This window comes from Pecten maximus, chromosome 8 (assembly GCF_902652985.1).
Source record: "Pecten maximus chromosome 8, xPecMax1.1, whole genome shotgun sequence".
Lineage (NCBI taxonomy): Eukaryota > Metazoa > Mollusca > Bivalvia > Pectinida > Pectinidae > Pecten > Pecten maximus.
In genome coordinates this window covers 39,010,678-39,025,074 of record NC_047022.1, presented here as the reverse complement: position 1 = coordinate 39,025,074, position 14,397 = coordinate 39,010,678, and the positions used below count along the sequence as shown (strand labels likewise).

At 34.4% G+C, this 14,397-nt stretch overlaps 1 protein-coding gene across 1 annotated transcript in view; it reads right to left on the bottom strand.

Annotated features, from left to right (window-relative positions):
- LOC117332319 (muscle M-line assembly protein unc-89-like) overlaps positions 1-14,397 on the bottom strand; it is a 135,288-nt gene that overhangs the window by 44,697 nt on the left and 76,194 nt on the right. Inside the window, 3 exon segments of the mRNA XM_033891204.1 lie at positions 4,340-5,469; positions 5,658-5,945; positions 8,876-9,175. Of these exon segments, the coding sequence (XP_033747095.1) occupies positions 4,340-5,469; positions 5,658-5,945; positions 8,876-9,175 (1,718 nt within the window).

Sequence of the window (14,397 nt, the reverse complement as noted above, 5' to 3'; positions counted from 1 at the left end):
TCATAAATAGTGACTCAGAAATTGTTTGTAATTAATCATTAAAAAACTTACCAGTTACTGGTGACTTTGTAGAAGAGTTCGATGTCGTGTGATATAAGGACACACGCGCTAGTCAGGTAAGGGGAATGCGCGAGAGGAATCAGGTATAAAATCCAGTGTTAGAATGCATGCTTGTTTGACCTTCAGGGAACGTGGTACAGAGATAATGCTACATAGAAATGGCAGTAGTATTACTGTGAGTGGCATAGACAACTCCTGGAGGCTTCTCTCCCTCAACAGATCACTATCTAGTGGAATACCCCCCCCCCCCCCCCCCCCCCCCCACCCATGGTTATCAGATCATAGACTTACATCACTCAGCCTGGACTTAACTAGACATCAGATGTGTTTCTAATTAACAGTTAAATATAAAAACTTAATATTAATTTACCAAAGTCTTTCTTTAATTCCTCATCAGAATTGATATCTTAATACAAAATATCTTAACTAGGTATTATATATGTGATTGACTAATGGCACATATATCCACCTATTTGTTCATTCATACTTCATCCTTATTTTGATATTATTTGATAAATAATAAAATGGAAAGTACTTCAATATCATCTCGGATATTTGAAAAAGAAAAGTACTTGAATATCAAATTATACTAAGTACACATGTTACAACCTAAGTATCAAGTGATTGGATATTCTTCAAAAAAGTCTGAAGCAGTGAACATTAAATTATTATGAAAGATATATATTTGCTACTTAAGTTGAAAAAGCATCCAATTTTCATTGTTTTCCCCTGGAGAATTATTGTTTACTCAGCTGTTTGGTATGCTTTGTTACTATAACACCTTACCCTCAATATGTAGGGTGAAATGATATAGTTGTATGACTGTAGTTATATTACTGTTATAGTTGTATGACTGTAGTTATATAACTGTTATAGTTGTATGACTGTAGTTATATAACTGTTTTAGTTGTATGACTGGAAGTCTACTGTAGTTATATAACTGTTATAGTTGTATGACTGTAGTTATATAACTGTTATAGTTGTATCACTGTAGTTATATAACTGTTATAGCTGTATGACTGTAGTTATATAACTGTTATAGTTGTATGGCTGTAGTTATATAACTGTTATAGTTGTATGACTGTAGTTATATAACTGTTATAGTTGTATGACTGTTGTTATATAACTGTTATAGTTGTATGACTGTAGTTATATAACTGTTATAGTTGTATGACTGTAGTTATATAACTGTTATAGTTGTATGACTGTAGTTATATAACTGTTATTGTTGTATGACTGTAGTTATATAACTGTTATAGTTGTATGACTGTAGTTATATAACTGTTATAGTTGTATCACTGTAGTTATATAACTGTTATAGTTGTATCACAGGAAGTCTACTGTAGCTATGTAATTGTTATGATTTTTCTATCTTAAACATCAAAGTAATTTGGATGTCTAATTAAATTGATTTATTTTTTGCTAAATGGTAAAATAGAGAAGCTGTTATGGGATATATCTATGGGAATGTTTGTATGAGTACATATGTAAACAATAAGTTTGGAGAAGTGTTAGGTAAATGAGCACCACAAGTGGTTTAAGTTGATGGATATATTTCACATCAAACAGCAGTCTTTTGTAATAGTAAGAGATTTAACCTATATTTCTTTGAGCAGATCTATTTAAACATCATTTAGCCAACTACATACAGGAATATAAATATGTTATGGTTTACCATTCTGGCACAGTATCAATTATATGATAGTCTGAATTGTATATTTAGTTCAACACCAATTACCAAAGAGGAGAGTTAAATAGGTCTAAGACTGTAGGAGTTACTTCCCTTGAGTTACAAAGTGAATTCCAATCCGTTAGCAGAAAAAAACTTCTTGACATGCTGCCATCAGATGTAATGGAGGCTGATTGAGAAAAGTTTTTAAAACTCTTTAAAAGCCAGAAGGAATCTAACGGAAAAAGAACAGGGAACCTATGCAAGTTTTAAGAAACGACGTTTAACTCGTTTGCTTTTTTATGCAACTATTTTTGGTAGCTGTTTAATCAAATAGACATTTGTATATTCCCAAGAACATGCTTCATTCTCTAAACATCTTAGCAGTGGATGTGTTCAGTGTTAAGTTTCTAAAAAATAGTCTAGCTTTTTACTAGACTTCTCTCTGATGATTTCCTCTGAAGTCAACAATTTATATTACTCATTCATGTATGGTTTGTGTTAAATGTGAAATATTCGTCGTGATCCTATGAATTTACAAATTAAAGAACCTGAGTTTTACACATATAGCAACAATGAAGGAAGTCATTAGAAAATAATTTACAAATGAGCACGCATATAAAACTTTCTCATATACTCTTCAATTTACAATTCATAAAACATTTAAATTTATTAAAAAAACTTAAAATGGAAATGTATAATATGTAGATTTGTGTTACTATGAACTGAATCATCATTATTAGAGTATTCAATTTAGTCAATTACAAATCCAAAACAAAATCATCCGATGTAACCACAAACCAATCAAATTCAGAATGACAACTTTCCAATTTCATTTAGCCAATCAAGTTCTTTGTTACATAATTTAAGAGGAAGTGATGATGGTGAAACAGTCTGTACATGACAATTATAGAGAAGTATGAGTACAGCTGTCTACACTTTAACTACTTGTCCAGACTGTCGACATCTTCCCTACACATTTTATCCTCCTCCCTAGCTATCATCATATCCAACTCCTGCTTATTTTCTTTCCTCCTCCTCCTCAATACCAGCCTATAACTACCAGCTTTTTTTTTTATCTGACAGACTCACAAGTCTGTGTGACGCAATACAACTTACTGACAATGTTACTGTTGTAAATACGCCCCAGTGTATTAGCATTGATGAATACCAGATAATCGGCAGGACACTTTTTTATACCTTGTTAGAATGTGGCTGTTTTCACATCTCATGCTACAGTTGGGTAGGAAGTATTATTTGTAGAGAGTTGATAAATACTTTGAAATTTCAAGTTCTAACACTTCCGATAATGGTTTGCACACAAATTAACTTTAAAATGGAAACAACTTCAAGTATACAGAAATATATCTCTGTCACAATTTTTTTAATTTTCTTTGAAATTTAGTTCATTTTCACTTTGTAATAACGAAGATTTAGATCATTAATGGAGAATAAATCAATCATGTTAAAAGAAAAATCTCCAAACATTTCTAATTGGCCACTCTATCTGAAGTGAACCTATTTACAGCTCTTAGCCTGCAACAGTTACATAACATTCAAACTTTAATCTGTACCAAAATTGCAGCAATATTTAAGCTGGCCAGATATCTCCACAGGAAATCTTTCAACCCAAAAACTAGGACCATTATTGAAGTTTAACAGCTACGTAAGTTATAGAAAAAGCGTTTACACATGAGGGATGTCTAGAAGCTTACACATTAAGTGTCAGAGAAATGCTTCCTGTCTGTATAAACTGTAGTGTGTTTCAGCGTGGAACAGGCACTTGGCAAAACAAGTACAAATAAATCCAAACAGTTTTTGGAATGGTGTATTTTCAGTTCTTAGAGGAATTACCATATCTATGTCAATGAAACCTGTCGCTCTTTCAGAGTAAAATGGTGTAATCATGCTGTATCCTAACAATGCTAATGAAGGACAATAAAGTCACTAAATAATACCTTAATTATAATCCAATCAAACAAAAATATCAACATCATTTACAATAACACGGAGAACCTTGAGAGTATTTATAGGGCCAGGTGTTGCAAAAGGGTAGGCGTCCTTCATTTTATAGATGACATGAAAATCATCCTCCGTTTTATAGATGACATGAAAATCTAGGTCAAATCAAGGAAATTCAACATTCTCAAAATGAGAACTAGGCTGGTAATAACAGAACAACCAACCATATCATCCATCACCGAACACTTCACACACTGATTATTATTGAAGGACATTGGCCACCTTACTAGTCATCCATTACACTAACACTGGAATTAGTTATATTTTAGATATCTTTAGTCAGGAAACATTTTCCACAGTTAGATATTCAGGATCTTTGCCCAATAAGAAAACAGATATAACAATATAGTTTCAGTGGTGTCTACTGTTAATGCTGAGGGCAGATTTTAAACAAGGGCGAATAAGTAACTTTTTGTCTGAAAGTGATCTTTACTGGGACCCTGGCATACAGTAACCCATTTAATTATGGGTCGGTGTATTGACACAATGTGGAATGTTGACGATACTTAGACCTACCTTAGCCAATGGAGAAGACTCAGGACCATTTTGTTGTAATTTGTTTCTGAACCACCCTGCTTCTAGACCTACCTTAGCCAATGGAGAAGACTCAGGACCACTTTGTTGTAATTTGTTTCTGAACCACCCTGCTTCTTTCTCCGCTGGTGTTACTTTGAGGCTTGAGGTTCTTCTCACTCCATTGTCTCGGCGAGCCAGAAAGTTTGCCAATGGTGTCTCTGGTTTAACATCCGGTGAATTACACTTGTTTTCAAACAGAAGTCTTGCACTCTGTGTCCTACCCAGCTTTGTTGGACCAGTTTTTTCCTCTATAGCACCATTTTTGGATAAATCTGTTTTGACCAAATTCTTCTCCTGCTCTTTCTCTGTGGAGGGTATTGAAGAAGACGAGGAAGACGGTGCTTCCTCCACCACCTGATATCGGTTATTGTTAATTTCTTGTTGTTTCGATTTTTCCATTGCTAAATCAATTGCACGAGCCAAGAAATCCTTCTTTTGGAAAAGACTCCTGCCAGCATGTGCACTCTCTGACCGGCGTAGTGTTATTGTAGGTCGTGGAGGAATATCTGTTTGAGCTGGAACTTTTGTGACAGAATCTGATTTCTCTAGATTTAATGATGGCCTTGTAGAAGATTTTGAATCACTTAAAGCACCTGTAGGAATTTTTGGTTTGTCTTGCGTTGATTTGTCAGATTGTGCTGCTTGTTTATCTTCTGATTTATCTCGTGACCAAGCTGGTTTTGTAGGAACGCGTGCACTTTCTGTTCGACGTAACGAAACATTTTTCCATGGCGGGTCATTATCCACCTTAGGTTTTTCCTTGACTTTGTCTAAATCTCTAAAAGGTGACACACGCTTTTGCTCATCATCTTTGTTGCTAAGAGATTTAAAAGGGTTGTCTTTGGAATCATCCATGGCCTTACCACTCTTGCCTAAACCATTTAAAACTTTGCTGAACTCTTCTTTCTCAGAGGTAGATTTAGCACTCTTTTCATCTATTTTTTTCATGAATCTATCACGTACTCCATGGTCTGATGTCACTCGCATGCTTTCACTTCTCTTGACCCCAGTGGATTTTGATGGGGTCAAGGATGGTGCAGCTGTTTGACCTTTATCCCTACCCACAATCCAGTCTGTTTTCTGAGGAGTTTTATTACGTACTCCCAATTTTGGTGACATTTTGGTTTTGGCACTATCTTCATCTACAAAAAATATTATGAAATCAGATTTCAGAATATGAAAAGCATAACATGATAAAGAGATATAAATGGATACATAGTTTATATCAATTTCTATTGATTTTGAGAACTTCAGGTCAACAAAAATGAAATATTGATATTTTATACAGTGATAAAAATCACTTGACCAACTTGTGTTTCCCTAATCTTACCTATAACTTTTAATTTGCATGTCGATGTTACAGATCCAAAATTGTTCCTAGCAACACAGTCGTAACATCCATTGTCTTGTTCAAATATTTCTTTGATGGTGAGTCGAGCGACATTGCTGTCATAGGTTTGATGGAAGTCGGGCATGTTCCCAATGACCTGGCCATCTTTTCTCCACATGATCATTGGAACAGGACTTCCTCTCACATCACAATGGAGGGTGACAGATTTCCCCACCACCACGGAGATGTCCGTCAGCTGGTGATGAATAACTGGTGGACCCTGTTTTGCTGTGAAAAATGTCAGACGTAATTGTCTTAATTTATTCATTATTATCACAGTTTCTATCCCCCTAGATGTTATTTAGGTATTGAGACTGTACTCATTATTTATCATCATCAGCTGATCTACACGTCCCATCTAAGGCAGTACACATCACAATTGTTTTTATCGTCACATTTACAATATGATCAAGTGAAAACAGAAAAATAGTCCACCAGACAAAAGTCAGGAATTTTTACCGCATCGTTTACAGCCGAAATAGTCCTTGAATTATGATCGCATGCGAGAATTTGCAGTAAATGTTGCACTAATTGCGCTGATAATGTGGAAATGTCATGAAGTTTATAAAGTCACTGGCCATGTTCTGTTATACCAGTAATTATTGTGTCTGGTGATATTTCAGTCCAGAATATCGTCAGTAAGCACTAGAACTTCTACACAACACTGATGTGGACATGGTTGTGTTTCTATGATTTCACACCCCACACAAGATAAATCCCATGTCCAGTATATTAATTTGATGACAAAGTTTGAACGCCATGTTTTAATCCATATCAATACAAGCAGGTAACATGTGACATTATTATTCTTCTGTAACACCTGATATTACTCACGCATGACTAGCCTATCACCCCTATGTTTCAAAAATGGACTGTGATTTTGGAGGGTGGATATTTATTAAAGACTGCTATCTTGGACAGGCAATACACACTAAAGGCTAGGCAGGTGTACTTGGTTTTGGGTGGTAAGGTTTGGGTGACTAAGTCCAGGGAGTAAGCCCTAGTATGTTCCCACATACAATATCAGCAATTAAGATTAAGTCAGAATGAGGTCTTCATTGATAGAGACACACTAATCTTATTATACCAATAAGGTTTATCAGAATTTATTCAATTCGTTAGAAATTTGTCACTTGTTGACATCCGAAATGTCACCCTGCCGACAATAAATAAATGGGCCAATTATCCTGATGGTGACTTTCTGTGTTATCAAGGTTTACAGTCGGTGTTCAATTCCCGAACATTTCATACCAATAAGATTTCATTTTCTCAAACTGATATTTCAATTCAAATTGAAATAATTTTTCACTCACAAAATTTCACTTGAAACATGGTTTTAAACAAAATATCAAGATTTGTCCCTAAATGAATGAATTAGCTGTAACAATGAGCTTCCGTTACTTTTACAACTGACTTGAGTTCCACAATCACGTGGGCTAATGCCTAACTCTAACAACCAGATATCGTTTAAATCTCATTAAATTATAATGAAATCATTAGTTGCTTTAATAAGATTGTTAAAAAGACTTTGTTCTGCCTGATTAACTAAGTATGCTAACTAACAACAGATACTCATGAAGTCTCCTCAACTTAACGAGAAAATAATGTAAAATTTACACCTGTGCTAGCCTAGATAACATCCACCTGTACAAATCGTGAGTTTAAACATGAAAAAGTAAATTTCCCAAATGATAGTTTCCAAGCACTCAGAATCAAAGAACTTCACTGATATTGATACAATGAGAAAGAGGCTGTTTTTTGTATGTTGACTAAGCTTGTGCCTTGCGGAATGTTAATTCAATAAAGTTTCATAAAATAAACTACCCCCAACATCACACATGATTAAATAAAATGTAAACACTAAGGTGTTTAATTACTAAAATACCCATTGTGAGTTGTATATATAGAGTAGGTTAGTGCTACAATAACCATTGTGTGTTGTATATATCTAGAGTCTAAGTATAAAATATCTATTGTGTGTTATATATAGAGTCTTAAGTATAAAATATCTATTGTGTTATATATATAGAGTCTAAGTATAAAATATCTATTGTGTTATATATATAGAGTCTTAAGTATAAAATATCTATTGTGTTATATATAGAGTCTTAAGTATAAAATATCTATTGTGTTATATATAGAGTCTTAAGTATAAAATATCTATTGTGTGTTGTATAAATATAGAGTCTTAAGTATAAAATATCTATTGTGTGTTATATATAGAGTCTTAAGTATAAAATATATATTGTGTGTTATATATAGAGTCTAAGTATAAAATATCTATTGTGTTATATATATAGAGTCTTAAGTATAAAATATCTATTGTGTGTTATATATAGAGTCTAAGTATAAAATATCTATTGTGTTATATATAGAGTCTTAAGTATAAAATATCTATTGTGTTATATATAGAGTCTAAGTATAAAATATCTATTGTGTGTTATATATAGAGTCTAAGTATAAAATATTTATTGTGTGTTATATATAGAGTCTTAAGTATAAAATATCTATTGTGTGTTATATATAGAGTCTAAGTATAAAATATCTATTGTGTGTTATATATAGAGTCTAAGTATAAAATATCTATTGTGTGTTATATATAGAGTCTTAGTATAAAATATCTATTGTGTTAATTATATATAGAGTCTAAGTATAAAATATCTATTGTGTGTTATATATATAGTAGTCAGCAGTAATATATAGATGATAGATGTATATTGATATAAACACTGAGTCAGTGTTGAAATCAGCATTAAAATTAAACTGCATTTTTCAACATTTATTTTAAAGATTTATATTTAACAATTTGCTTGGTCCAGATGGATGCACATGGCGAGAACCCATCATACTTTGACAGGTGACCCCATACCTTTATGTAGCATTGGAGGAATAAAAGTCCTACATGGTCACCTCGGCCACCTTGGTGAAAAGCAACTGTTATCCATTATACCACTGTGCACTACTAGCTGACACCCGATTTTAACTTACTGTATGGTGAAATCCTAAACAATGGCCTGATTATCCAATAATCTGAACCATATCATAAATCTGAATCAAACCAAAACGTTATTTCTGTCAATATTACTCCCTAACCTTCAAAACTATTGTAAACGGTGCATGTTTTTGAGCTTCATACTTAACCCTTTCTGTGTATCTACCTTTGACAACGATGAGAGCGTCCACTGTCACCTTGCCTGCGATATTCTCTGCCGTGCACTCGTATTTACCACTATCGTCCTTACTGGCGTCTGAAATTTTTAGTGTTGCCACACGGCCGTCATATGTTTCCCTACAGCCACGATTGGTGGCTAGTCGATTGCCATCCCGTGTCCAGGAGATTGTTGGCTTTGGTGTACCAATGACATCACAGTCGAGAAGTAGCGTGTCCCCACCGTTAAGTATCTTACTGCCAGGCTTTGTCAGAAATATTGGTGCAACATTGGCATCACTGGCAGTTTCTGTAAAATACAGAAAAATAAACATATATTTATCAACGAAGTAAGGCAGTTAGATAAAACTATTTTTTTTTATTATATTGAATAAAACTTACATAAGCAAAGCAACCAGGAGCTTTCATATACATTCCATCCCCTTAAAGGTGAGACCTTTGACCTTGACCTTCACCAAAATATAATCAGGTATAGAAACTTGATGGTGTGATGTTATTTTGTGAATATGAACTAAATATGCCAAGGGGTTCATGATCTATCTTGTACACAAACTTTGCAGGAACATACACTTGTTTATTGCCCCAAGAGAAGCAAGGGTCATATCCTTGCAATACCTGGTGGCTACCTCACTGAACAAGATATGAGAGCCGCTATCACATGCAATCGAGAGTAACTGTGGTTAAGTGGTTATAGCAAATAGAATATAAACAATTGTATAGGTATGTGATAGCTCTATTTAGTGTTCAGTAATTTAATGATCTGTTGCTACTTATTTTTGCGGTTTGTAATGGTAAATGCAACAAGCATACTGGCTATAGGTAAAGCGATACATGTCTCCTACTGGCCCGTGCTAAAAATAGTAACAGTGACCTTGACTTTGACCCGAAATCCACAAAACCCAAAGTTGTCCAAGATATTATTGTTCTTTATCACTGTGTGATGTTTGATCAAAATCTCTCTTGAAATGAAGCTGCTAGAGTGCTGACAAACTTTGGCATTATGTATTACAATACATTGCCCTGTATGTAGGGTTATGAATTGTACCTACTGCCCCCATTGCATGATCATAAGAGGCGACTAAATTTGGGATCTTATCTATCTTTTCTTTCTGAACAACTTCCTAATGTCTCCCGTGACAATGCCTCACTTTTGGCCTTTAGTTGAGCGTTCGCCCTTTGAGGAAGGCTTTTGGTTCGGTCCCCTGGCCGAGACATACCAGAGTCTTTAAAAATGGTAGTTGCTACTCCTGCTTAGCACTCAGCATATTAGGAGTGGGATGACTGGTACGCCCGTTTTCAGTATAATGTGACCGGGTGGGGTGTCCTGCTGGGTGTCTTCGGCAGTATGCTTCAGTGAGGTAGCACTATAAATCGGCAAAAATTCCAGCCTACCACAAGGAGGCTTAACAGAAACATACCGCAGCCTCCCAAAACACACATACGCCCTCACCACATGCATGCATTTCGCACGCAAGGGAGGCCGTCCTTAAATGACCTAAGCTGTTGATAGGAGGTTAAACAAATAAAACCAAACCAAACCAAACATACCAGACAGATGGAGATGAACCTATATATCTATAGTCCCTCTGGTTTCACCAGTAAGGGACTGAAAAGCAGCCTATGGGAAATATTTAGGGAGATTGGTTTTTTCCAAACAAGTTTTACAAAACTGACTTATTTATCACATATAGATAACAAGAAAAAAAATAATGGTAATGCTCTGCTGATTCTTATTAAGATTCTAAATTAACAAATCACGAAACAATCTTTTCAGAATTCCACATTCCTGTCCAACTCCTAATGATGTTATTAAACTGGTGATAGAAACCTTTGTACCTTTCTCAATTACATCATCTAATCAGCAAAATAATACATGTTCTTCAGATTTTAATTGAATTTAATTCTATGACATAATAATTAATAAACAAAATATTGATGCTGTTAATTTTAAGAGAAATCTCTTGCTATGATAAGAAAATTTTTATCAGTGCAGGAACATGTATTTTCTTTTGTCAACACTTAAACGCTTAGTTTTGGTTTTATCTGATAAACGAGAGAGGGAAAAGTAGCAAGCATGAAAACCTCATTATTCAATGCCACGTCCGGATGTAAGAAAATCCAAAGAAATGTGAAATGAAAAAATCTGTTAAGTTAAAAGCTTAGAATGACTTAAAATCTGAAGCATTTTAGGGAGAAACATTAGTTTGAAAATCAAATCTGCCAGTTTTGTGTTTAAAATTTTTATGAAATATAACCGTCAGTTTTTAAAAATTGAGTAAATTTAAGTGTGGTCATTGTGTAGATAGGAATGTTAGTAAACAGATGGTGGAGATGATAGTCTCTTTTATGCTGGGAAAACATGATCTTATTTCCCTGATAAGATGAACGACAAAAAGTCTGGAGGCAGTCAATGGATATACAGATCTTTTATGTTTTTGTCTGGGAAACTTCAGAAAGTCCCACTCGAAAACATGCTGGACTCATCGTCTTATGGCAGGGAACAAAGTTTTACAAAACTACCATAAATATTCTATCATCTGAAAATTTAACAGATTCTGGCCTGATAAAAGCAGAGAAAGTACCATTGGCAATGTATGTGTTCAGTTGTATGTAGGTAATGTCTGTTGTATTTGTACAGTTGTATGTAGGTAATGTCTGTTGTATGTGTTCAGTTGTATGTAGGTAATGTCTGTTGTATGTGTACAGTAGTATGTAGGTAATGTCTGTTGTATGTGTACAGTTGTATGTAGGTAATGTCTGTTGTATGTGTTCAGTTGTATGTAGGTAATGTCTGTTGTATTTGTACAGTTGTATGTAGGTAATGTCTGTTGTATGTACAGTTGTATGTAGGTAATGTCTGTTGTATGTGTACAGTTGTATGTAGGTAATGTCTGTTGTATGTACAGTTGTATGTAGGTAATGTCTGTTGTATGTGTTCAGTTGTATATAGGTAATGTCTGTACAGTTGTATGTAGGTAATGTCTGTTGTATGTGTACAGTTGTATGTAGGTAATGTCTGTTGTATGTACAGTTGTATGTAGGTAATGTCTGTTGTATGTACAGTTGTATGTAGGTTATGTCTGTTGTATGTGTACAGTTGTATGTAGGTAATGTCTGTTGTATGTGTACAGTTGTATGTAGGTAATGTCTGTTGTATGTCTACAGTTGTATGTAGGTTATGTCTGTTGTATGTACAGTTGTATGTAGGTTATGTCTGTTGTATGTGTACAGTTGTATGTAGGTAATGTCTGTTGTATGTGTACAGTTGTATGTAGGTAATGTCTGTTGTATGTGTACAGTTGTATGTAGGTAATGTCTGTTGTATGTCTACAGTTGTATGTAGGTTATGTCTGTTGTATGTACAGTTGTATGTAGGTTATGTCTGTTGTATGTACAGTTGTATGTAGGTAATGTCTGTTGTATGTGTACAGTTGTATGTAGGTAATGTCTGTTGTATGTACAGTTGTATGTAGGTAATGTCTGTTGTATGTGTACAGTAGTATGTAGGTAATGTCTGTTGTATGTGTACAGTTGTATGTAGGTAATGTCTGTTGTATGTGTACAGTTGTATGTAGGTAATGTATGTTGTATGTGTACAGTTGTATGTAGGTAATGTCTGTTGTATGTGTACAGTTGTATGTAGGTAATGTATGTTGTATGTGTACAGTTGTATGTAGGTAATATCTGTTGTATGTGTACAGTTGTATGTAGGTAATGTCTGTTGTATGTGTACAGTTGTATGTAGGTAATGTCTGTTGTATGTGTACAGTTGTATGTAGGTAATGTCTGTTGTATGTGTACAGTTGTATGTAGGTAATGTATGTTGTATGTGTACAGTTGTATGTAGGTAATGTCTGTTGTATATGTACAGTTGTATGTAGGTAATGTCTGTTGTATGTGTACAGTTGTATGTAGGTTATGTCTGTTGTATGTGTACAGTTGTATGTAGGTAATGTCTGTTGTATGTGTACAGTTGTATGTGTATAGTTTTTAACAAAATACTCACTTGACATTAGTTATTCATGCACAGATTCTCTGATAACAAGCAGAAAATGCTTAAATTGTGTTGATCAATCCTTTCAAAATAATGTTGTCATGACGTGGAGTAACGTCACAGAGATGGTATCATGCATTGTTACCGATTCCCGCATTTTTTGACACACTTAATGTTTTGATAGTTTTTTTTATTTTGTTTTTAAGTATAGAAAATGTAATAAAATGAAAACTGAACGGCTTCCTGTTAACTATAACATATATTTCACTTGTATGACAGAATATTTTGATATTTTTCACTCGTGCTTTGCACTCGTGAAAATACTGATATATTTGTTTGTGGTGTATTATGAGGCTACTGATGAGCACTGACCTATTATATTTGGTCTCCATTCTTTGAAGGCTGAGCCAACGCAAATGTGTTTCTTGTTGTCTAGAATTCAATGTTACCAGTAGCCTGAAAATGCTGTTTGATTCCGATATAGATGCTAGACATCTTAAACCAGCTGCATGTTCTTAAAACTTTGAACTCAGGCAGCAGCAGAAAAACAGGAATTGGCCTTATCACTGATCTGATGTAGAGAGCTAAAGGCCTTTCAAAATTATTGAAGATATTTTGAAAGGCATACACTAGTTTTGTTTTCTGTGAATTCAATAAGATAAAATTCACCTTTTGAGATAATGGACTATAAGTTTCATGGTAAAATCACAGAAATCTAAGGATACAATATGTACTATATCAATATTCCTGGTGTAGCTTTTATTTCCAGTAACAGACGTAGCTTTTCTTACTTTTCTGACCTTGACCTTTACTCAACTGACATTGTTTCGACAATTAGGAAACTGAAGACTCCCATATTGTTGGCCTTTAACCTTGAATCCTTTGACAAATGGTGATTTTTTCATGGATAAAAGTTTGATATCAAATTAATGGTGCTGTGAATGTAACAGACATTGTCAGCAATGAGTTTTGTTGTTGCTTTGACATGAAAAACATAATTAAAGGTTTACAACTGCCAACTGAATGTGGATCATTAAAATGTTCACTATTGTTCAAGTTATAGGCATCCTTTACACAGCTCTAGTGGGAAGCTATGTAATATACCTTAGATTTATCAAACCTCCATGAGATACCTTGTATAACTTTAAAACCCCAAGATGGCAACTTACCAGTAAACTGAAAACACTCACATCTGTGTAAAAGTTAAATTCAAATGTGATTAGTAGATGGTGGAAGCTATGTTGAGAGCACTTGGCTCACCTGGATAGAGATCAGATCTCCAGCTGATCTAGTACTCCTATGTACCTCTAATGATGTCACAGGTGGGGACCCCATACCAGTGATATCTAATCACTGACTGCAATCCAACACTATCAGTAGTAGTCACTGGATGGGACAGCATACCTTTAGGTTATTGCATGATTTTTTGCTTCACTCCGATGTAATAAATCCCTTGTTATTTCAAAGCCATGCAATAGATATTCTCTCTTCCCCCATCTCATCTACAATTTCCTCCC